Here is a 24833-nt window from a genome sequence, read left to right on the forward strand (position 1 = left end):
TCACTGCCCATTTGAGAAAAATTTGCAACTGCTGCAATAAAAGCATGGTGTGTTTTACAAAACTAATTGCCAGAAAAGGATGGCTATAAATTTGAAGACATATCATACATCCCTCCAGAAAGGAACATACCTCCAGTTCCTACAAGCTGTCAAAAGTCATTGGGAATTTTATTTCAGGATGCAAGCAAGGTGTGCTTGCTGTGACAAGTGCACAGACACTGAATGCAGCCACATAAATTCTCTAAAAGAACTCTGTTCACAACTCGCTGCACAGAGCCAGCTGGATGCCAAGTAGTCTGATGTGTTCTGATGGCTGTCGCAGAGAAGCAATCATGGCTGCCCAGTGTGTGGGCTGCAATGTGCTGTTATTGTTTTTTGGCTGCCACAGCATAGTTGTGTTTCATCCCTATTACACTACTAACTCAGTGTCATTCAACTGCCTTGGCACCCGCCATTATGTCTCCCCCTCCCACTGCTAGCATGTGCACAAACTCTACGTAATTGCCAACAATGAGAATGCAGTCAGCAAAACCTCTAAATCTTCAGCACCTTTCTTAGTTTGCTAACACTAATGAATATGCATGTCATCTTGATATATTTACACTTTTTTTGTGGTGCTACAGAATGAGTGAAGCAAGCAAGAACCAAGTGGTTTCTAGTGACTAACATCACCAAAGTTTTAATATAAAGCCTCCTAAAACGTTTGTAAAATGCTGCTAGATGTCCAGAGTCATCCAAAGTGTTCTAGGATTAATTCTGGGTAAGCTTGCTGCTAGAGTACAGAATAGTCTTTCAATCTGACATGCATCTAATCAATTACATAGAGCTCTGAGATTCAAAAATTACTGAAGAGAAATTGGGTCTGAATTCATAAAAGATTTCATAATAATGCAGCACACTTGCAACTTTTGCATAGTGAAAGTGTCACGATATGATATGAAGACAACTCTCACCTTTTTACAACAATTATAATTATTGGATCAATATCTTAGCCAGGAATTAAAAACAAGTACCATAGTTCAGCTGTATTGTTGCCCATGACCAAGGGAGGCTTACAACAATCGACAGAGGTATAAGAAGCAAAGAAATTTGGAAGAAAATGAGTCACAAGTTTTGAATGATATTATGGCATGAAAAGAAGATTGTATTTCGAATGTGATTTGACAAATGAAGTTAAAGTGGGATCACAATGAATTATTTGCTAGAAACTACAGCAGAATTGATGATTTCTCAGTTTCTGCTGAAGAAGGTAATGATGAAAGTCATATATCATTATAATGATTAAAGATGAATTCAGGAGAGCATTACATATGAAGAATGTATCTTCTTTAATGGCACAATGGTAAATCCCTGGAAATCAAATAAAGTTTCTGATGAGATGTTTGACAAAAAGTGTTGTTCTAAAAACTAATTTAAATGAAACAAGATGTGCATTCATTTAATAAATGACAAAGAACTGGAGCAGTAAGTGGCACTGGATTTAATATTTATCTATTGTTCTTCACACTTTTTATTCAGAGTTGATGAGTAAGTGTTTTTATTCATATAGGTTCATAATGTTTTGAAAAAATATTTGTTATTCATGAATAATGAATAATAATTTATACCTGTATTTGTTATTCCTTATTTGTCATTCACATAAATTTATCTTAAGTCTAGCAGTAAGCAAAGCTCATCACACATGCACACACTGCAAATTCGAAGCCTTGTGGAAGTAAGAGTAAGTGCTGGTGTGTGAGATCCACATGGCTGCGAACAAAGGCCTCATGCATGGCTGGACATACATCTGTTCATGAGGCTGTAATTAGCATCAGTAATCTTCAGCAACTCCTTCCAATGTATGCAAAATGTATTCATGCTCTCATCCACACACTGCAGGCAAGTGTGGGCTATGTGAACAGGCCATGTGCTTGCAGGGCTCTAATGTGGGCTTATCATTTTCTCTTCTTTGGTAATATTTGCTATGTAACCTACCATACCTTAGATGGCCTGAAAGATAATTGATTAGAAACCCTAGTCTGGAAAGATTTCAATTTCATGTCCTTTACAGAGGAAATGTGTGTGTGTACGTGTGTGAGTGAGTGTGTGTGTTTGTGTGTGCGTGCGTGTGTGTGTGTGTGTGTGTGTGTGTGTGTGTGTGTGAGTGAATATTACAGTAACTACTTACCAAAATAGCAAAATAGTTACGGCTTCCAAAACTGTGCGTAGAAGGTTGTAAGTCATCGCAGAGGACCTACGTAATTTTTATATGTTTCATTTAAGTTGTCATAATTTTAGGTGTCTACATGTACAACCATACTCTGCATAACCCTGTGAAGCACATGGCAGAGGGTAAGAGTTTATTGATCCACTGACTGATTTATCTGTGCTTTTGATTATACAGGTTTAAAATACTTTCTATTCCTTAGGGTTCACCAAGTGAATGTATCTTTATATCACTCATTGCTGCACGCCATCAGGCTATTAAAGCATTGATGGTTGATAAAAAGAAGGATGAAATAGTAGAAAGCTGTAAAATTCTGAGTAAGCTTGTAGCTTATACATCAAAAGAATCTTGCCCGAGTATTGAAAAAGCAGCCAAACTGTCTTATGTGAGACTACGTCTCTTGAATGTTGACAAGAATAATTGTCTTCGAGGTGACATATTAAAGAAGGTAAGTCAAAAGTAAAAGTTATATGCAGAGCATCTGATCGCTCCACAAACATATCTTCAGAGTTATTAAGAGCTTTGGGAGAACCAAATACTACCAAACAAATTTGCTTGGTTTATGAGTTAAATGAAACATGCAAAGTATCATAAGATTTCAAGAAGAATTTAATGGTCCTAATACAAAAGAAGGCTGGCTCTGACAACTGAGCGTAGTAATGAACACCAGTTTAGTAAGACATGACTACAGAAAAAAGGAATTATTTACAGAAGAATGGATGGATTTGCAGAAGCCAATTATGGGGCATATCAGGGTGGGCAATGGAGAAATGTAGCAACATGGGAGGCACTACTGGCCCTACAACTCTTAGAAGACAAGACTGAAAAAAAGCAAACCTACTTTTATAGCATTTGTAGATTTAGACAGTGTTGAATGGAACACACACTGTAATTCTGAAATGAGCAAGGTCAAAATACAAAAAAAGGAAATTTATCTACAGTTTGTACAGAGACCAGATTAGTTACAAGAGACAAACAATGTGATGGGGAGCAGTAATTGAAAACAGTGTGAGACAGATTTGCAGCCAATCCTCAACATTATTCAATCAGTACACTGAGCAAGCTTTAAGGATATCAAGGAGAAAAATGGAAAGGGAATCTAAGTTCAGGGAGAAGAAAGAACATTGTCATAACATTGTAATTCTGTTTGGGAAGGCAAAGTACCTGGAAGATCAGCTGAACAGAATGAGTAGCCTCTTGAAAAGAGGTTAAAGATGAATATCAACAAAAATAAGACAAGGATAAAGGCATGTAGTCACATTAAAACAGGAGACACTGAGAATATTGCATTAGAAACTGAGGCACTAAAATAGTAGACTAGTTTCACTATTTTGAAATCAAAATAACTTACAAAGCCAGAAACAAAGAGAATGTAAAATACCAACTTTCCCTAAACAAGAGAAATGTGTTAACATCTAATAAAAATTTAAATGTTAGAAAGTCTTTTCTGCAAGTATTTGTCTTGAGCAAGTGAAACATGTACAGTAAACTGTAAAGGCAAGGAGATATTAGAAGCTTTGAAACTAGGGTGCTGCAGAAGAATGCTGAGGGTTAAATTTGGTAGATTGCATAACTAATGAAGAGGTACAAAATCAAATCAGAGAGAAGAGAAAATTGTGGTAAAATGTGAGTAAAAGAAGGGATCAGTTGATAGGAGACATTATTATAGAGCAAGGAGTTCTTAATTTGCTGATTGAGGGAAGGGGAGGTAAAATTTGTAGAGAAAAACCATGGTTTGAGACAGTAGGCTGACTCAAACGAATGAAGGATGCAGTAGTTATGCAAAGATGGAAAGATTTGCACAAAATAGCTTAGTATGGAGAGCTGTATCAAAAGATTTTGGACTAAAGTTTATAACTACATTACAACAGCATTAGTTGACTGAGTGTTTTTACAAAAGAATTTCACCAGCAATAACAGCATTTTTTAAATTTTAAGACATTCCAATATTTCAGTAAAAATAAAACAAAAAAATTAAAAAAAAATCTGGATGGCAGTATTGTTCACTGTTAACAGATTATCAGCAACAGCAAAATGAATTATTATTTTTAATTGTACAAGTTTCTGGTCTCACTACAATCATTCTGTTATATTTTTATATTTCTTATAAAACTTTTATGTTCCAAATAAGAACCTTGCTAAAATACTGCAATCTGAATTTAAATTGCATTGAGTGAACCATTGTTAAACATTTAACCCTAATATGCTGCTAAGTACTGCTTAATTTTTTTACATTTCAACTAAACTCTATCACTACTTCTGTTTAATATAGATAATTTTGTTTTTAATTTGTTGCTACTGTGCCAGTTTTTCTCTTCTTTATTCTCCCAATTTTCTGTTTCAGGCAATAGAAGCTGATATAAGGGAAGGGTATGTTCCATTCTATGTAGCTGCAACACTTGGTACAACCACAGTGTGCTCATTTGATAATGTAAAGGAAATTGCTCAAGTCTGTAGTGACTACTCTCTTATCTGGCTCCATGTAGATGCAGCATATGCAGGCAATGCTTTTATTTGCCCAGAATTTAGATATTTGATGAGTGGTATCGAATATGCACGATCAATAAATGTCTGTCCCAGCACATGGTTTCTAGTCAATTTTGACTGTTCATGCCTGTGGGTCCAGAACTATCAACACCTTATTGAATCGCTGGCAGTAAACAAATTGTATTTGCAAGATGACTGGGAAGATGAAACTGTAGAATTTCGTCAGTGGGGTATACCACTCTCTCGGAGATTCCGGGCTCTAAAGCTGTGGCTTGTATTGAGATGCTATGGTATTAATGGAATACAATACCATATTAAGAGACATTGTCATTTAGCCAAACTCTTTGAGTCCTACATAAAGAAAGATAAGCGTTTTATACTGATGAATGATTGCTTGGTAAGTCATAGATTTAAAATAAGAACTTAAATGTTAATTACATCTGCACTGATAATAATAATGGAAATTCTTGAGTGGAGCAATACATAAAATAAGAAAAAGGCAATCACACCTATAGTGGATCAATGAGTAAAGCACAATTACACATAACAGAAAACAGCATTCACACTAGCTCTTTTTCTAGCAATAGTACTTGATTATTGAACTCTTTCATTTCAGTAATCAAGTATAAATAATTGCTCAAGGGAATGCATGCTTGGATGTCTGTATGATTGTGTGTATATGTGAGTATGTGCACTGTTGTTAGGGAAAGAACTGGTGCTCGAAACCTGGTGTCAATGTTGTTTTCTGTCATGGGTTACTGTGCTCCATGCACCAATCTGCTGTAGGTTAGTGATTGTCATACAGATATCAAAATCAAAATACTTTGTGTAACTAGCTACAATCCATTAATTTTTTAGTTGTGATATATAATTTTACCTACTGTTTTATATGTTACTAGTATTTAGTCTTAGTAATTTCACTTGCTCATTTTCTGCAACATTAAATTTGTGTCATTAAACTACAACAAACCAACAATATATGCAGTAAACTTGAATGAAATGCATCCATGAGTACAGGTCTAGGTTTTTCTTTTTTTGTTTTTGTTTTAAACACAAATGTTCACCATGCTCTCTAAGTAGGTGAAGTGTCAGTCAGTCTTATGTGATAAAGAAGTATCTGTTTACTTACAAAATATGAAATAAAACGAAATTGTGCATAAAACAATGTAAATCAAACTCATATTGTTAAGGGTATAAGCTGCTATTGGACATTTCAGAGAATCAGATTCTAACACAATTAAACAATTAACTTTATTTGTTTAGCATATATTGTAACTTATGCTTTTGTGCATCACTAGTTTTGTTTGAGTTACAAGTTGAGGCTAACAGTAGAATACGAAGAACCAGGGAACACTGAAACCTTTCCATCTTTTACTTAACTTTGTATTTCAATCTTCTGCAACTTCAAAAATCTCTGATTTGCTGCTTACTTACAGTTTCTATTAAGATATTTCACATTCTGACTTTGGAAATGCAACAGTTAGAGTTTTACATCTTGAAATTCAATGAAATTTGCCTCACATAATTGGAGAAACAATGCAAAGCCCTGAGTGCTTCAATACAGTACTTTTAAAATCCCTATCCACTACCAACATGAGATAATGTCGAAATGATGACACCAGTGGGACTTTCATGCAGTCATTCACACATTGTCTTCTGTAATTCCCATAATGAGTCAAGTTAGTCATTAACAGATAGAAACAGTCACTGTTGGCTACTTTTGTAATGTGTACTAACGACATATTATGACTAGAGCTAAACTACTCAAACTCATAATTATGACAATTGCTTCTAGATTAATTTATATCTGTATGTTAAGAGGAAAATGGCTACTGAATAAAGCCACTGCTCCTCCTAAAATACTACTTAGCTGCTGTTTCAATCTAATACTTAAAAATAAGCTTTATGTAATACTACACAGGCAACAACCAGCTATCTGTAAAAAAACAAAGTCAGGATCTAGTAATACAAATATTACATTCAAAAACAAAGTTTCCCTCTGTTATATTGGTCACACATCTTTGTTTTTGAATGTATTTTTCCCGCATGGAATGTTTCCCTCTATTATATTAATACAAATATTAGATTTACATGAAATTTACATTTCTGAGTCCAAGTGCTTCTGTGGAAGGAGCAGGTAATTAGGTATTATTTTACCTTATTTTTAAGTAAGTATGTTTTTAGATTTCTAACCTGATGTCCATTGGCCATCTCTTACAGACTTTTGCATCAGTCTATAAAACTGCATTCTAAACATTAGATTTGGATGCATACTCTATATGCAGATTATTTCTACTTGTAGTATTGTGGTTGTGACTTGCTGAGTTCATCCTAAATTCAGACTTGTTGTTAACCACAAATATCACTAGGGATTGCCTGTATAGCCAAATAACTGCAAGAATCCATAGGTTCCTTTTGCAAGAAGATTAGTTATCAAATTTACTCAGTATTCTTATTGTACAATTCTGTACAATAAATACTTATACGAACTATCAGTTTAATAAATCACAGCTGCAAAATACTAACGCGAATTCTTTACAGACGAATGGAAAAACTGGTAGAAGCGGACCTCGGGGAGGATCAGTTTGGATTCCGTAGAAATGTTGGAACACGTGAGGCAATACTAACCTTACAACTTATCTTAGAAGAAAGATTAAGAAAAGGCAAACCTACGTTTCTAGCATTTGTAGACTTAGAGGAAGCTTTTGACAACGTTAACTGGAATACTCTCTTTCAAATTCTGAAGGTGGCAGGGTAAAATACAGGGGCCGAAAGGCTATTTACAATTTGTACAGAAACCAGATGGCAGTTATAAGAGTCGAGGGGCATGAAAGGGAAGCAGTGGTTGGGAAAGGAGTGAGACAGGGTTGTAGCCTCTCCCCGATGTTATTCAATCTGTATATTGAGCAAGCAGTAAAGGAAACAAAAGAAAAATTCGGAGTAGGTATTAAAATTCATGGAGAAGAAGTAAAAACTTTGAGGTTTGCCGATGACATTGTAATTCTGTCAGAGACAGCAAAGGACTTGGAAGAGCAGTTGAACGGAATGGACAGTGTCTTGAAAGGAGGATATAAGATGAACATCAACAAAAACAAAACGAGGATAATGGAATGTAGTCAAATTAAATCGGGGGATGCTGAGGGGATTAGATTAGGAAATGAGACACTTAAAGTAGTAAAGGAGTTTTGCTATTTAGGGAGTAAAATAACTGATGATGGTCGAAGTAGAGAGGATATAAAATGTAGACGGGCAATGGCAAGGAAATCGTTTCTGAAGAAGAGAAATTTGTTAACATCGAGTATAGATTTAAGTGTCAGGAAGTCGTTTCTGAAAGTATTTGTGTGGAGTGTAGCCATGTATGGAAGTGAAACATGGGCGATAACCAGTTTGGACAAGAAGAGAATAGAAGCTTTCGAAATGTGGTACTACAGAAGAATACTGAAGATAAGGTGGGTAGATCACGTAACTAATGAGGAGGTATTGAATAGGATTGGGGAGAAGAGAAGTTTGTGGCACAACTTGACTAGAAGAAGGGATCAGTTGGTAGGACATGTTTTGAGGCATCAAGGGATCACAAATTTAGCATTGGAGGGCAGCGTGGAGGGTAAAAATCATAGAGGGAGACCAAGAGATGAATACACTAAGCAGATTCAGAAGGATGTAGGTTGCAGTAGGTACTGGGAGATGAAGAAGCTTGCACAGGGTAGAGTAGCATGGAGAGCTGCATCAAACCAGTCTCAGGACTGAAGACCACAACAACAAATACTTATAGGCTTAATTGTAGTGCCCCTGAAGATTACGCTACAGAACATAACTTAGGAACAGTATTCTATGAATCCTGTATGCAGGTCAACACAGTGAGAGAGATGTCTGAGTGGAAAGTTTATAGAACTAAGCTTTTGGTTAACACTTCCACACTGTCATGTCATCACAGTTTATTATGCATGTGGATGCTCTGGAACTTCACACATCGTACCTCATCCAGTGTACATCCATTGACCTCTTTGTATGGTACCTGTAAGTGATTTTTATGTATTCGTTGTTGACCAATATGTTTACTGTGCTGACACTTTAACATGACATTTTTACGCGGAGATGGGGGTGGGTGGGGATGGGGGAAGGGAGCATTTTGAAGTTTGGCTGCATAAGATACCTGTAGAGGTTGTGTTTGCACTACCTCATTTATAGCACTGCTAGCTATTGTGGCATTCATTATTGAATGCTTGGTGTGCTTCATTTTGCTTTATTTTGTGTGTCGTTTTGAAGACACTAGTTTGGATCCATTACTTGTTCAAGATTGACTCTCACAATTCCAAATAGTGAGAGACAGTTGACAATCATTATTGCCATGTGTCTTTTCTGCTTTTGCAGATTCACAAAGTGTGAGAATATCGTGACAGTCCTGTTGGAGAGAGGGACAGCTTATTCTACATCACTGCTTATCTCCCTACAGCAATATAAGTCCCCATTTGTTTTGCTCATGGCCAACTGCCATTTCAGAGCATCTTCACTATAGTAAGTTATAGACCACAAGCACTTTGGCACCACTTTATTCACCTGGAAATTTCGTGAGTGCAGTTGCGTCACAGTTGCTATCATCTACTACAGAGCCCGAAACAATTAACTATTTGTCAAGTCAATACAGACCACACAATTACAAGCAGAGCAAACCAAAATAAAATAGAAATAGGCTTTATAACCTTAAAGGAGCAGCTGTATCTATAATTTTCTCTGTGACATCCTACAGTCACTAACTAAATATTCCTTTTCAGTGTCACAGAAACTTGCTACATAGTTACTTAAATGTCAAACAAATGTGGTTCCTCTTTTTTCAGGTTATTTCAGTCATAAAAAACGTGGAAATAGTTATTTCATTTATGCATCACAGACCTTTATGACTTATTATCAGCTCCAATAATTAAAAAAAAAAAGAAGATATTTTGTGGCTCTATGCATGCATGACAGCAACATCTTCACTCCATTCAAGAATCTAGGAATCATTTTCACTGCAAGTCTTCTAAATCCATTTTCCGATAAAGTATTCATTGAAACCCTACAGATGGCATATCACGTAGGTGCTACCATGTCAAGGTAGCAGAGAGATGTGGGCATGTTACTGATTCCAATAAGAAGATTTATAAAGTAGTCATAAAAGAAAGAGGACATTGTCACAGTCCTGTTCAGGTGTATGGGACTGGTAAAGCTTGTACAGGGAATTTTCAAATCCCACAAAGCCAGTCTCACAAGAAAAGTAAGAAAAAGTAACAGGTGGTGCTTAGCAATGGCAAGCATTAGTATATGTAAACTTCAAAGAAGAAAATGAAGCTGAGTCTTCTGCCTTCAATGGAGGCTAGTCTCTAATACATTAAGACTAATTCATATTCATTATGGGAGTTTTCAAGGCTTTTATGGTGTTTGCAACTCTTATCTGAAATTGCATTTATCATATAATGTTTTTACCATTATAGTTTGAAAATTCATTTCTTTTCATTTTCACCTTACTCCAGAAATAGTTAATTATCCAATGAAATCAATTTTTATACATATGTGATGACTATTAAGATCAGGTCAGTGTGGGTGCACTCTCTCTCCTGAACTCTTGTGGGAATCCAGTGATAAAAGAGCATGGTGGACAGGGGGTGTTACGTAAGTAGACTACAACAAGTTGAGAATTTAGGTCAGATGGAAAGCATGCTTGGATAGCCAAACCTGTTAAGACAACTGCTCGCATAAAGCAGGAAATCCATGATCTGGCACAAATTTTCCCTTGTTGCCACTGAATTCATTTCAATGCCCAATTGTGGCTGATGTCAGAATTTATTTCATTTCATCATGAAGTCATTTAAAAATTACATAGTCATTCATTCCTTACAAAACATGTTTGTGTTCTGATTAATATTCTTTGTATAAAGGTTATCACAGTCTTCTTGTGATGTCATATAACAAACTTGTGTACTGTCAAAATGTAACATCTTTGTGTACTTTATGATTTTTGGAGAGAATTGGAAAGAGTCTTTGTGAAGTGATGGAGAGGACTTGTCTCTATTATAAATATCTAAAGTGTGCTTACAGAAGTTCTACTCATTTATATATAAGAATTTTTTAGATTTGTTCAAGATGAAATACACAAAAAGTGGATGATAAAAAGCTTATAAGTTTGTCTAGTATCATTTTTATGCAATTGAACAAAGTCTTGTTATTGACAGATTTGATTTCATGAATTCATTATGATGAACCATCATCGAAAGGAAAATGTTTTGCTCTTAAACACATTAAGACCTAGGCTTTCATAGAGATCATACCTTGAATTTTTACAAGACAATGAGCCAAGCCAATATCTACAACAATGAGAATTCAAGATGACTATATTTTGACTTTTGCCTATTGCAACAAACAATGTAGGCACTGTCTGTCTACAACTTTGGTTCCAAAGTTCAGTATCACACATTTCAACAGACATGAAGTCAGGAAAATAATTTTGTGCTCAATTAACTATTGTTGTGCTTGTTGGACTGTGAGAACCAGGTTGTTAGAAGTCTTACTCCATTACATGACATATGTCCCCAGAATGTCATAAGTAAATTTTATCCATGAGACTCTGCCAGAGTATGTGTCCAATAGAAAGAAAAATACAAAATTTTATGTGTCAGAATTTTATTTTACAATGCTAACTTGGATTTCTGACTGGAATTAGAGCATTCTGTCATGTCTAATGTGAGTTCAGAAATCCTCAATCTGACAATGCTCAGGAAAACTGAGTGGTCATAGTTTACATATCTTTTTTCCAGAGGATCTTGATGACATAAAAACTCCAAGTTCTCATATAAGATGCAGATTCTGCAATATTATAGTCAGTTGCCAGAAATAAAAAGTTGTCCATCAGCTTAGATGATTTTTCTGGTTTATTCACTCTTCATATTTCACATATAAGTCAAGGAGGTTGACATATGTGTGATATTGCACTATACTATGACATATGTAAGCTTTACAAAAATATTATGTATTCTGTAAAACCCAAACAGTCTCTCTCTCTCTCTCTCTCTCTCTCTCTCCCTCTCTCTCTCTCTCTCTCTCTCTCTCTCTCTCTCTCTCTGTCTCTCTGTCTCTGTCTCTGTCTCTGTCTCTCTCTCTCTCTCTCTCACTATGGCTTCTCCATACTAAACATAGAACACTTAGTATTTAGTCCAGAGTCAATATGTTACTTACATTTTAGCCTCTTTATGCAGAAGACCAGTGAAAGAATAGATTTATGATAAACAGAAAACAGTTTTTGTGATTTTCAGATAATAACTCTACATTTTTATAATAATCAGTACTGTCAACAGAGGTGAATAGGAACAGATTTTAAGGGATTTAAATAACAAATCCAGAAATACAAACTGCACTATATACTTTAGTCACACAAGTGGAAGATGGTATTGCTACTCATCCTTGAAACCAAATATATTTGGTACTACTTAATATAATTTGTACTACTTAGCAATTAAGAATCATCCTTATTCACCCCATGGACAGGGTCAACAGGGACAGTCATAAATATAAACATAGAACCCTATTGCAACAGGCACTGGGATTGGTAGAGACACAAAATACTTTTTTAAGGTACAAATTAACCTTTAGAAAACAAAAACATCATTTAAATATATATCTGCCTCATCTTTCTAATGGTTCTTTCATGACTTGAATCACTTGAATGTGTGGTGTGATAGGTCACATTGACCACACAAATTACAATCTTTGGAATATTAACTGCTCTGACAAGCCACCATCTTTAATTCAGTCTGCCTTTGTACTTCATGCAGTGTTCATGTGTATCGGTCTTTACGGTAAAATATATGTGTATAGAGAAAACTTGGGAACTGTTTATTGCTTATATTACAATCCATATCCAGAATTCCATATTGGTGGCCTCGGACAAAAAAGTTCTACGTCTTCCACGACTTCCACACCAGTCATATAGAATCAACAGGTTTCACATCCAACACCATGGCTACATCACCGAACATTCTTTATGAAGATTTGCAGGCCCAGCTCTTTTGACCAGGTCAACACAACCTTCCGCCATTGGGTATTTCACAGCTAACGGACAATGATCTACGATCACAATGACTGAATGTTGTGCAGTTACCTCAAACAATAGCCTCAGGCTTTGTTTCACTGGATTCACAATACCAAGTGAAAAGTGAAGTGGACGATCTACTAAATAGTGTGACGATTGATCACTCATACGAAGTTCAAAGGGACCAAAATTCGCACATGTGCTTTGATCCTCTACGCACCATGACATTAGTTGCAGTAGTGCCATGTGCAACACTGCGATTTGTGCAAAATGTGCACACAGTCAACTATTACCAAGCTACACCAGCCTCGCCTTCCTCACAAATCAGTAGCAGACATTTTTACACGTCCAGTTTGCCACAACAAACCACTGGATCAGCAGCCCAGTTTTGTGACCACTTGGGTACGAGTGCACCCAACATAGCCTCTTCACCCAGCAACGTTGTACTATGACAGTGAGACCGCCAACAGGTTTCACCAGTGTTTTATGGCCCTACAATGAAGGGTGCAGGGCCAGTGTGTGCGGAAAACTCACGTCGTTGCCACTTTAAGCTCCAGGCCACCCCTTCTTTGCATTTCCCTTGAACCTTCTGCATCACCGACATTGATGAACCAATTCTTGGTATGGATTTTTTTGTCCCATTGCAAGCTCTCCCCCAACCAGATACTGTGCTCCGGCACCCATACTCCTTGTTCCGTTACTGCCGCAACGTGGGATATAGTTCATGAGTGTTCCACCCTCACTGGCAAGATTGTGACGTGCATCACTAACCTACTTTCAGAATACAGCTCAGCGGTGCACCTCCACTGGCAGAATGACAAGCTGAAACAATGCATTGCTCACACTTACAATGAGCTTGCTGTTGAAACTGGAATCCACAGTTCCTTCACTGGGTCAAACTTCATCACCAAGCATCAGTTTGAACACTCATCAGGTTAGTTCAAAAACATTCATTGCATGTGACGATTCGCATTCAGTGACCTCTGCACCGCCCAACTGCCCACTACGCGCAGTGCCTCATGTTTCAAACAGTGTCTTTAATAATAGTTGCTCGCACAGCATGACCACATCAACTATGTAGGCAGCCACACTGCTTGTTGATAAACATTCTGCCTCTCCTGTGCACCAGCCAAGCAACTCAGTGGCCATTGCTGTCCCTCACGCGACGCCAGTGCCTCTCTCGCCTGCGCCGGTTACCCAAGGCAAAGTTAACAACAGAGAGTCACTGCGCGCACCACTCTGCTCCATGCTGTGTGCACAGCTGACCTCTACAACCAAGCACACGCCGCGCTCGCCTAATAGGCATGTGACTTTTGTGCTGCCTTTTCCCACTTGCGCTAATGGCTATGCCTCGTCGCACCCCACTCATCCCAGAACTCCACATCAGAACATTACTCAGCCTTGTGTGCAGTTCTCAGTCTCTTCCATCACTGACGGAACAATGCACAAGGTAATTACCACTGCCGGCCCTCCTATTAGACACAAGGTTAGATGCCTCAACCCCATTAAGTTGTGTGTGGCCCAGCAGCAAATTAATGAACTTCTGGAGGCAGGCATTCTACAGCCATCAGACAGCAATTGGCCTTCACCAATTCACCTCATCACCAAACATGATGGTTCTTTTTGAATGTGTGGTGATTATAGACATTTAAATGCTCACATTGTCATGGACAATTAGCCCGTGCCAAACATAAACGATTTCTCTCATATGTTATCGGGCACCACAATCTTCAGTGTGATTGTCTGCAAATGTGCTTATCATCAGATTCCCGTAACATCAGAAGACATTCCAAAGACTGCAATACTCATACCACTCAGTTTGTTCCAAGACAACTTCATGCCATTCGGTTTAAAGATTGCAGCACAAATGTGACAACATTTCATTGACTCAGTCTTATGACGCTTCAAGTTCTGCTTTGCATACCTGGATGACCTACTCATTTTCAGCAAATCAACTGAAGTCCACAAAGATAATTTATCCCAGGTCCTCCAGACTTTGGCATCCAATGGTGTCGAGGTCGACAAAGAAAAAATCCAATTGCATCAGTCTTCTGTGACATTTCTGGGTTACACTGTCTCCGCAAATGGAATACAGCCTCCCAAATCCTACGTGCAGCTATCATGTCATTGCCACCCCCCTAGCTATGTACAAAGAACTCAGACATTTCCTAGTTACCATAAATCACTACCGCCATCATCTACCTTCTTCCACCACCGTGTAGACCCCGCTGACGGACTCGCACTTCAGCAAACAAACTTCGGGCATTAAATCAGTCTGTTGGACTGAACCCATGCTAGAGGCTTTCAGGGCTCTTAAAACAGCTTTAGCTCATGCAGTCATACTCGCCCACCCTGATCCATTTGTTGATTTGTTCACCACTGCAGATGCCAGCGACATCACGATTGGGGCAGTATTACAACAGAGCAAAGGTGACACAGTTTCACCACTTCATTTCTTCTCCAAAAAACTGTCTATAGCACAGAAGAAATATTCCTCTTTTGATAAAGAGCTTCTGGTGGTGCGCGAGGCCGTCACATTTTCGCACTGACATCAAGGGCCATCCTTTCTTCATTCTTACTGATCACAAACTGCTGGCGGATGCCTTCTGCAACACTCCAGAGGATCCTCCTAGTAGATTTGGACATTTCAAACACTTAAGTGTGTAGTAATTAGGACTCTGCCTTTAAGATTTAAAAAATTAATAAAACTTTTAATTGTTACAAGACAGATTTAGTGCTGATTAGTGGCTTGCATTTTAAATGATGTCTCAACAAATGTGGCGTGAGAAAGTTATTACGCAAGCTAAAATTACACAAATTATCAAATATCAATCAAATTGCATAATCATACAGAAATATCAAGAACTACCATGGCAAGCATATTACACAGAAAATTCATTGCAGACATTTCGTGCAGTGAATACATATTAGATGAATAATAAACATTTTCAAGGGCACAAAACTGTATCAAAATCAGACAATTTTTATATATAAAATTTCATAATTTCCAGTGAAAAACTTTTGTTGAGTCACCTTTTAACTTTCTCAGAATAGTCTTACCCCTTTTCTTTATACAATTTCAATGAAACAATATTCCTTAGACTGAGAACTTTCCTGGATTTAGGATATACCAACCGGTATGCATTAGGGTGTGGATGGTCTACAATCTTCAATGGACCCATGTATGTATCAAAGAATTTCTTTATTTCAGAAGTTAGAATTTTTGATGTCTCATGTGATTTTACTAAAACATAATCTCCAACTTTAAACTTGGTTGCTTTGATCTTGCCATCATGTTGTCGTTTTCTAATTTCCTCCTGTTTTATCATGGTTTCTTTGACTATAGCTTCACGTTCATGCATAGTCATCTTTGTGCACGGTGGAAATTCTAGGAGTTCAGTGATAATGTTGTCTGGTTTTAGATGAAACATAATATCATAAGGTGAAAATCCTGTGGAAGTATGTTGCAAACTGTTCATAACATCTTCAAAGTCTCGTACATGATCATACCATGTAGGATGTTTATGACTGCAATTGTAATGTTGTTGCATTAATTCGTTCTGAAAGCGGTGCTGATATTCAAGACTATAAAAGTGGATTAAAAGCTGTCAGCTATCTGAGGAAGTTAACCTTGCATTACGGTGCAACTGTTTCACCAGGTATCCAGTCTAACTTACCAAATTCACAACCAGACTAACATTAATTATAATCTTTTAGCACTCGTCTTACGATAACCGGTGATATATATATAAAAAGACACTTTAAATAAAAACAAATAAATCAGTTTATGTTTGGACATTTACTTTCACATTGATCATTGTTCTGTTAAAATTTCAGCATATCAAACTTGATTCATAACTAAACTGGTGCCTTATTTAGGATTGTGTAAATGTGAGTTTGTAATCTTATGGAACACATCAAATAGGGAGCCAAGATTGGGAGACTACATACAACTCTGCATTCATAAAATGACACACGAAGAATGTTGAAACATATTCAAGAGGAAATTAACCACAACGAACAGATTCAATTTTCACCCAAAGAAGTTACGTTCATAGTGCAGTCCTGCCCATCATGAAATTACCACACACTGGTATATTAAATTCATACTAACTCTCTGTGAAATCTTCCCAAAAAGAATAGCTGAGGGCTACTTTGATGCTTACACCACATGCTTCACGTGGTCAACTTGGTTTACACAAAGAGTGTAACTCCACAATAATCTTGATAATTAAAATAAATTACATCAAAACGCAATTTACAAAAGAAAAACCTCGAACTGGTTACTATCATCTTACTATTAACCTGATTGGTCAAAAAATTGTATAATCATGTGGTACTGGTCTCACAAAGTACACCCCATGTGGGTTGAACATAAAGAAAAGTTGCTATATTGAAAAATATTGTCAAGACAATATGTTATAATCTCCCGCACATTCGCATTTAAGATTGATGATCTTAGTTAGAGTTACTGATCAACACGTGGTTCCACTTTACTCACAAAGTAGTGACAAAGCAACTACCGGAAGATATTCTGAACTTCACACTATTACACTGTGTTGCAATTTAAGATAACATTAGATATTTTAGAGCTAAACCTGAAATAAAGGTGATTAAATTTTCAGTTAGGCTGAACTTAAGAAATCCATTGTCCAACGGATTTAGCAGACATGCGCTTAGCCAGAGATCTTACCACTTCAGACACTCGCCACAGACCGACTGACCTGGACCCCTACCGAGCGTGCTTAACAGATACAAACGGAAGTGACCAAAGAGGCAGCTTCCCATACCAACACGACAAGGGATGGACAGGACCATACTAAGAATAGAAACCTCTCTGCTTTTAGAAAGCGTAGCCACCTGTTCCGACGTTGGTCCTACTGTTCTTTAGCAGACAGGCTTGTCTGCTATCATCAAGCATGCAACTAGAGATACATTTGCTCATTCATCCTCTCACACATAAGGGAAGGGGGATGACAGTATCTTATCATATACAGTATATAAAAGACAGCGGATGTAGGTTCCGTATGAGACTGTGTGACATGAATAACATATAAACTGTGTTTTAAAGTGTAGTAGTGTGACAGATTGTTCTTTTTTATGTGTAAAAGTAACACGTTTCACTGCTCAGTCTCCTCCCAGATAGTCAGAAACACCACAGTAAATTTAGAAGAGGAATTTATGCCGTAAATGACAACAGATTTAAGAAATTAACATGAAAGGAATCCAACAGAGACCTTTCGTAACCCCAACGTTCCGGGAAAAGACTGTGCAGGGAATATTCTGGCCATGCTAGGACATTCCCAAGCAGGCTTCTCACACCCAACTTAAACCAAAAATGTAAAGAAAAGGCAAAAGGTGACCAGCTACTTGCTAAAACACAATAATTTCAACACATCTTTAGAATCTACCAATTTCAAAGAGAAAAAAACAATCTGTGACACCTATTTAGAAGATAGTGTAGATCTAATTTGGTCAGCAAGTAAAAACAATAGTCCCTGTGTCATTAATATGAAAACAATTTCTGGTTGTTACCCTTATGGAGTTCACCAGTATTTGCTCATTGCAAGAGCCAATTGATCACAGGAAAATTGATGACTCTTTATTAACAAGTACAATTTATGAAAGTAGCAAAGGTGCCACAGCAATTAAAAAAATATGAAAATAACATCAGTATTATAAAGCAGAACATTACAATGCACAATCCGCAAAAGCAAAAAAAAATGATAAGAGAAAAAAACATGTTTTACAAAGTGGTTATCGCAAAAAAATTCTATATCTTATAAAACTAATAATTTGTGGAATTAAAATAACTCTGTGGCACTAATTTAGTCACTCTACTATATTTCAGTTAGTTAGCAAACAATTATACTGAAACTACAATTAATTATGTGATTGTTACCCTTAAGTGGTTCCTCACTATAAATATGCCCCATGCAAAGGCTAATCGATCACAGTCCAATGAGAATGAATAGCTATCTGGCTGATAAATGAAGCAATGCCACAGGAATGAATTTACGAAACAAAATATCACAAATCTAATACAACACACAAAAACAAACATTGAAAAATAAAACAGCTCTGAAAGTAGAGTAGTCAACGTCTAAAAAAAAAATACCAATAAATAAAACACCTGCAAAATACAAGATTGTCTAATAAAAAAAACACCAATAAATCGAACCCCTGCAAAATACATGATCAAAGTTTCTCTGAAAGAACACACGTATATGCATTGGACTAAGAACTGTATAATCACTGTTCACTGGTACACTCAGTAGTTCCACTGTTCCGAGGTACAATATAAGAGGGGGGGGGGGGGGTTGTCGCCGCAGCTATCAGTAGGGATTTTTTGTCCATCTGTTGCGTGCAATCCCGCCGTCTCTGCCCTCTCATGAAGTTTCTCTTAGTGGCCCGTGTCATGGACATCTCGATTTGGTTGCATGTTTGTGTTGTCAAATTCGCGCAGTATCCTCGTTTGACTCGCCGGGTTGATGTTCCTGGGCAAGGATGACACTTAATGGCTCTTATTTGTGCCACCCTTAGCGACCAGAGAACATTGAACTATGATTTACTGTTGCTTGGCAGTGGGCATCCGTCAGGAAATGTTGATAGGCATCGTTGAAGTCTGCCAATTTCTCTGGACAGTACGTGTCAAAAGGCTCCATGCCCATTGTGTTGTTAAATTCTTGAGTTATCCTCAATTGGCTCGCCAGTTTGATATTCCTGGGCAAGGACGACTCTTAGTGGCTCTTCTTTGTGCCACACTTAGCAACCAGAGAACACCAAACCATGATTTACTGTCGCTTGACAATGGGCTTCCGCCAAGAAATGTTGATAGTCATCACTGATGCCTGCAAGTTTCTCTGGACAGTACCTGTCAAAAGGCTCCACGCCCCTTTATCCCCTGTCTTCTGTCGTTTCACCGTGGCCGTCTTGTCATGGTCGCGTGCGTGTGGTGCGTTGCCAGCAGATTGATTTCCGCGCGGTGGACCACTCGGCCATCTCAGGTCATCGCATCCACGAAGGGTAGCACTGCTGCGGCCAGCCATTAGCTCCGGGTGCAAGGGAAAGTGTTTGTCCCGTACCCTTCTTTTGTTGTTGACCGCGCTCCCGAAGTGGCCTGGTTGACATTGTGTCCTGCTGGGAAACCCGCCTGTTTACAACTAGTCCTCCTCCTCGCTGCTCCCGCTGTCTCGTAAGAGTTTAGCCGGTTCACTTTCACGTTCTCAACTGTATTCACAGAAATTGTTCATAATAGTTATGTGATTACAAAATGTCATACATAATACCACTTAATATTGTCTTTCACAATTTTTAAGAACAAAAGTGAGACTTTTTTTTAAAATAAAAAAGTTAGTTAAATCAACAATATAAAAATAAAAGTTAAATGATTTGACAATATAAAAAATTAAAGTGAAATGACTTGACAGTATAAAAATAAAAATTAAATGAACTGACAATATAATATCTAAATCTATATCACTAATGTGGTTCACTTGTGTTTTAATAAATCAAATGCTATTTATTAATTCACTAAATTGAATAGGATTATACCTTGTGCAAGTATAGGTAAGGACAGCATAGGGTTCACAAGTTATTTACACATACACATGCACACCTGTTGTCTATTCTACAAACTAACTACCCATAAACATGAATTACTAAAAATTTTACTTCAATCCACTACTAGTTAATCCAACAAGCTACTTCCATGCTACTTCAACACAGTGTTTATACCACTACAACATTGTTCTAATTTGTCCTCTTCCTGACGCTCACGGCATATGTCCTTAAACATACACAGTAAAAAGAACAATGGTTATTTACACACGAAAACATTTATACCAGTTGACACACCTGATAAGAGACTCACAATTATACTTTTATCATACTCGTATGTTCATACATAAAACAGTAAGACAATTTCATCTAAGATTACGTTATCACAAGAATTAATCACACAGATGACTCTGAGAAGGGTAAAATATTTTCATCATACAGGTTATACTACATTTTCTTACCCATTTTGCTCCAATTTCGTTCCATCTTTAAGTTACCTTTCGCTTCCAAATCAGTTATTTCGCCTGTGGTGGTTATTCTTGATTCATTTATCATGAAAATGCAAAATTGTGGTCTCCTCTATTCTTAAACCAAGCTTTCCTTCAGTCCCATTGTCAAAATTATTTAATCTTCCTCTACCTTCAAGAGGGACATTTCTTCAGTTCAACCCATATAGGCTGCAGTGCATCCCGCACCAGTGAAAACAGTAAGCTGTAATGCTCACAGCATCAGCAAAACACATAAACGTCACTTTTCTAGGACAAGTATTAGAGCAGAATAATTTTTCAGGTTCTGGCTCATCATCAGTCAAGACTACAAAAAGGATCCATATTTCCGTTCCATTCTCCATATGCTGGAAAACTGCTCATCATTTGACTGCCATAATATTATTTCAGGGCCACATAAATTACACAAACCACAACTCTTCTTTCACCTTGAAGGGAATCAATCTACTTACAGAATCCACAGACAGCACTTTATGTACTCAGCTATAAAGAACAAAAAAGATATATCATCAATATTAACATATTAGCGCATATTGGGAAGCCATTGGTTAAACAATCGTATTATCGCATCCTGTTTTCAAGATTCCAAACTTACTCATTTCTTTCTCAGAGATCTCCTATCTTAAAATATTCATACAGCATGCATACTATAGTAAGAGATCCTCATTTATACTGACAGATACAGAATAGTAATAGATAGATAGTAGCACTGAAAGCAGAAAATCAGAAACAAAGCTACTAACATCTGGGGACCTGGGTTTGCCAGACCCATAATACCCACAGATCAGATATTCCCCTGAGTTTTGCATTAATTCAACACATATCTTACTTCTCTCAGGAGCAACTCTTTTCAATTTACACAAAAAAAAAACCATAAACAGCATTTCACTCGTTCACAAAGAAACCTTTTAACTTCACACTTGAACCAACCTAAATCCTAATTGCTCAAGGAAAGAAAAAAAAACTAAAAACATCACTTCAATCAATCACATAGAAACATCTTTATCATTATTTTTACCAACATATTATTCAAAATGCATATGTCACAAATGTAAACCAATCAATTCATTCTCCTCTCTATACACCCTATGTACTCATTTGCCATGTCGCTCATTTGTTCCGATTGGGCATCTTCTGTGCTGATCATTTGTCATTGCCGGTTTTGTTTATTTCCATTTGCTGGGTTATGTCTTGGGTTAGCCGGCCGAATTTCAACATCATGTGGTGCTCCGCCTACAATCCTATTCCCACCGTGTTCACCGTAGTATCGATTCTGGTTGCCATAACTGTTGCATTCACGATCCTGTCCACGTCCTCAATCATTTCTGTTGTTCCACCTGTGTTCACAACTGTTATCCCAGTTTCTATACGGCCGGTCCCGATTATTGTTCCGTTCGCGTCGCAATGACCAGTCACGCCGTTGATTAGTACTACGGCCACGACTGCGATCGCGCTGCTGTGCCCCGTAATAACTTTGTGCCTTTTTAGGCATTTAGGCGGGCATTCTCCTGTATTGTATTCCAACTCTTGGAGAAGTGTCTTAAATGTTTCCACGTCCTCTTTGCATCGTCCCGCAAGAATGACGTGGCGCAAGTGCATCGGCAATTTGGTGATGCATATCCTAATTAGTTCCGCAGGCCCGTATGGGTCGTATAAAAATTGATTTGCCTGCAGCATGTGGTCGAATAGGCGTGCTGGGCTGCTAAAACCAGACTGGTTCAAATTTGGCAGCATAATTATGCCATGCTTGACCCTATCTTGTGCCACTTCCGACCAATAGGTGGACGGAAAGGCTTGTCGAAACTCCCGAGTGGAGTTGCAGTGACGCGCTGCCGACCTCATGCAAATCGCCAGTTCGTCTTCCAAATAGCCACACATTTATTCTATCTTATGTGAAATTGCCCAGTCGAGGGGAAGACAGAACTCAAATTGCTCGAGCCATGCTCGTGAATGTATTCCTTTTTGCGAATTTTGAAATATCTCGAACTTTCTCACCGTAAGGAAATGTTTGAAATCAAATCCCCGCATTTCCTCCCAGCAAGGCCCGTGAATGTTTCTATTTTTCTCATGTCTGCCCCTCAAAATACATTCTTCCCTGTCGTCAAAATCTCCCTCGTGGCCGGAGTCTCTCTCTGCACTGTTCGTACAGCTATTTTTAGTGCTATTGGTGAGTTCGGAATCACACCCCATGCGCCTTTCCAGATGTGCCACACGTTCTTGTAATTGGCCTGTTACAGCTTTGTGCCACCTGTTCACTTCGAACTGTCCCTTCTGAAATCTAAGAAGCGAACACACTTCTTCGGTCTCTACGACCACTACCAGCTTAGTATTGTTATCGCTCTCTGTCACCTTCATCGTGCCTACGATGTCCGCTAATGCCACAATCTTATCATGTATTTGTCTGTTGTCCTCCACCCCAGTCTGCTTCAATTGTTCTACTTGCTGTTTGAGTGTGTGAATCGCTTGACTGTTATCCGCTACTGTGTTGCTAAAGGATGCGGGACAATGCATTTCCACCACCTGGACCCTGGAGAGTGCCTGCTGGTATTCCCTTTCGCATTCTTCTCTCAGCGCTTGGAAATTCCTAATTAGCTGTTCCTCACTCTCTTTTGATTCTGCATCGCAACTCTGTTTGCCCTGTTCTAAGGCTTGCAGACGATCATCGATTTGTTCAAATGTATGGCCTAATTCTTTCATAATATCACTTTTTATTTCACTTGCCAGATTGTTTAGTCTTTGTGAGATATCATTGGACACTCTCTGCATTGACTTGTTGACTTTATTTGTCTGCTGGATTAGTTTTTCGTCTATTTTTTGGCCTAGCTCTCGGATCGATTTTTTGGATTTCTGCGTCATTTGTTCGCCTAGCTCTCGGATCGATTTTTCAGATTTCTCTGTGTTTTCTTTATTTTGTTGCAATAAGGCTTTCATGAGTTCTGCCAAATCAGTTTGGTTAGTCAGAGGCAAATTAATTTCTGGCTCTGATGTGAGCTCGTTTGTCCTGTTTTGCATTTGCTCTGAAGTATTACACAATGCATTTTCTGAACCGTCCGACGTGTTAATATTCGAAATCAAATTATCCCCTTGGTCCATGTTGCTTAAGTTGTTGGACCGCCTACTTTTAGCTTGGTAACGTGTCTGCATTAGTTCAATTTATACCCGGTACGCAACACTTTAATCAGAATAAATGTATCCCCCAAAAATTACGACAGTCACACGAAAGATACCCAACCTAGTATGCACTTTTTCACACGCAAAACAAATTTATATCTTTGATCGAAGTCAGTGCAATTTACAAGTGAGAAAAAAAAAAAAAAACACATAAATATAAAACACACAAATATAGAAAACAAAACAAGATAAACAACACAACGCCACTCAACAACGCCATAAATCTTTTGAGAGTCTGCTCAGAGATAATGCAGAAGTTATTTGAGCGCTGCAGGAAAAAAAATTGAGATTATACAACGCTCGCAATCTAACGTTTCAGAGATTCCAGAGTCTAGCGGAATCACAGAACAGGGTCGCCATGTGTAATGTTCTTGCATTAATTTGTTCTGATAGTGGTGCTGATATTCAAGACCATAAAAGTGGGTTAAAAGCTGTGAGCTATCTGAGGAAGTTAACCTTGCATTACTGCACAACTGTTTCACCAGGTATCCAGTCTAGCTTACCAAATTCACAACCAGACTAACATTAATTATAATCTTTTATTACTCATCTTATGATAACCGGTGATATATATATATGTAAAAGACAATTTAAATAGAAAGAAATAAATCAGTTTATATTTGGACATTTATTTTCACATTGATCATTGTTCCGTTAAAATTTCAGCACATCAAACTTGATTCATAACTAAACTGGTGCCTTATTTAGGATTGTGTAAATGTGAGTTTGTAATCTTATGGAACACATCAAGTAGGGAGCCAAGATTGGGAGACTACATACAACACTGCATTCATAAAATGACACACGAAGAATGTTGAAACATATTCAAGAGGAAATTAACCAC

At 37.7% G+C, this 24833-nt stretch overlaps 1 protein-coding gene across 1 annotated transcript; it reads left to right on the top strand.

Moving 5' to 3' along the window:
• Positions 1-332: 332 nt before the first annotated feature.
• LOC126474717 (tyrosine decarboxylase-like) lies at positions 333-9544 on the top strand. Its single transcript, XM_050102195.1, has 7 exons — positions 333-392; positions 1879-1951; positions 2051-2073; positions 2409-2654; positions 4551-5090; positions 9272-9408; positions 9529-9544. Exons 1-7 carry the CDS (start codon positions 333-335, stop codon positions 9542-9544), a joined length of 1095 nt encoding a protein of 364 aa, XP_049958152.1.
• The last annotated feature ends 15289 nt before the right edge of the window (positions 9545-24833 follow it).

This window comes from Schistocerca serialis, chromosome 4 (genome assembly GCF_023864345.2).
Source record: "Schistocerca serialis cubense isolate TAMUIC-IGC-003099 chromosome 4, iqSchSeri2.2, whole genome shotgun sequence".
In the NCBI taxonomy this organism is placed as follows: Eukaryota; Metazoa; Arthropoda; class Insecta; order Orthoptera; family Acrididae; genus Schistocerca; species Schistocerca serialis.

What these genes read in the sequence shown, in the direction of transcription:
- LOC126474717 (XM_050102195.1), top strand. Translation starts at nt 333, where the DNA reads ATGGCTGCCCAGTGTGTGGGCTGCAATGTGCTGTTATTGTTTTTTGGC. An exon ending in TTTTTGGCTGCCACAGCATA is followed by an intron (nt 393 to 1,878) that starts GTTGTGTTTCAT and finishes CACACACTGCAG; the next exon opens with GCAAGTGTGGGCTATGTGAA. An exon ending in AAATGTGTGTGTGTACGTGT is followed by an intron (nt 2,074 to 2,408) that starts GTGAGTGAGTGT and finishes TCTATTCCTTAG; the next exon opens with GGTTCACCAAGTGAATGTAT.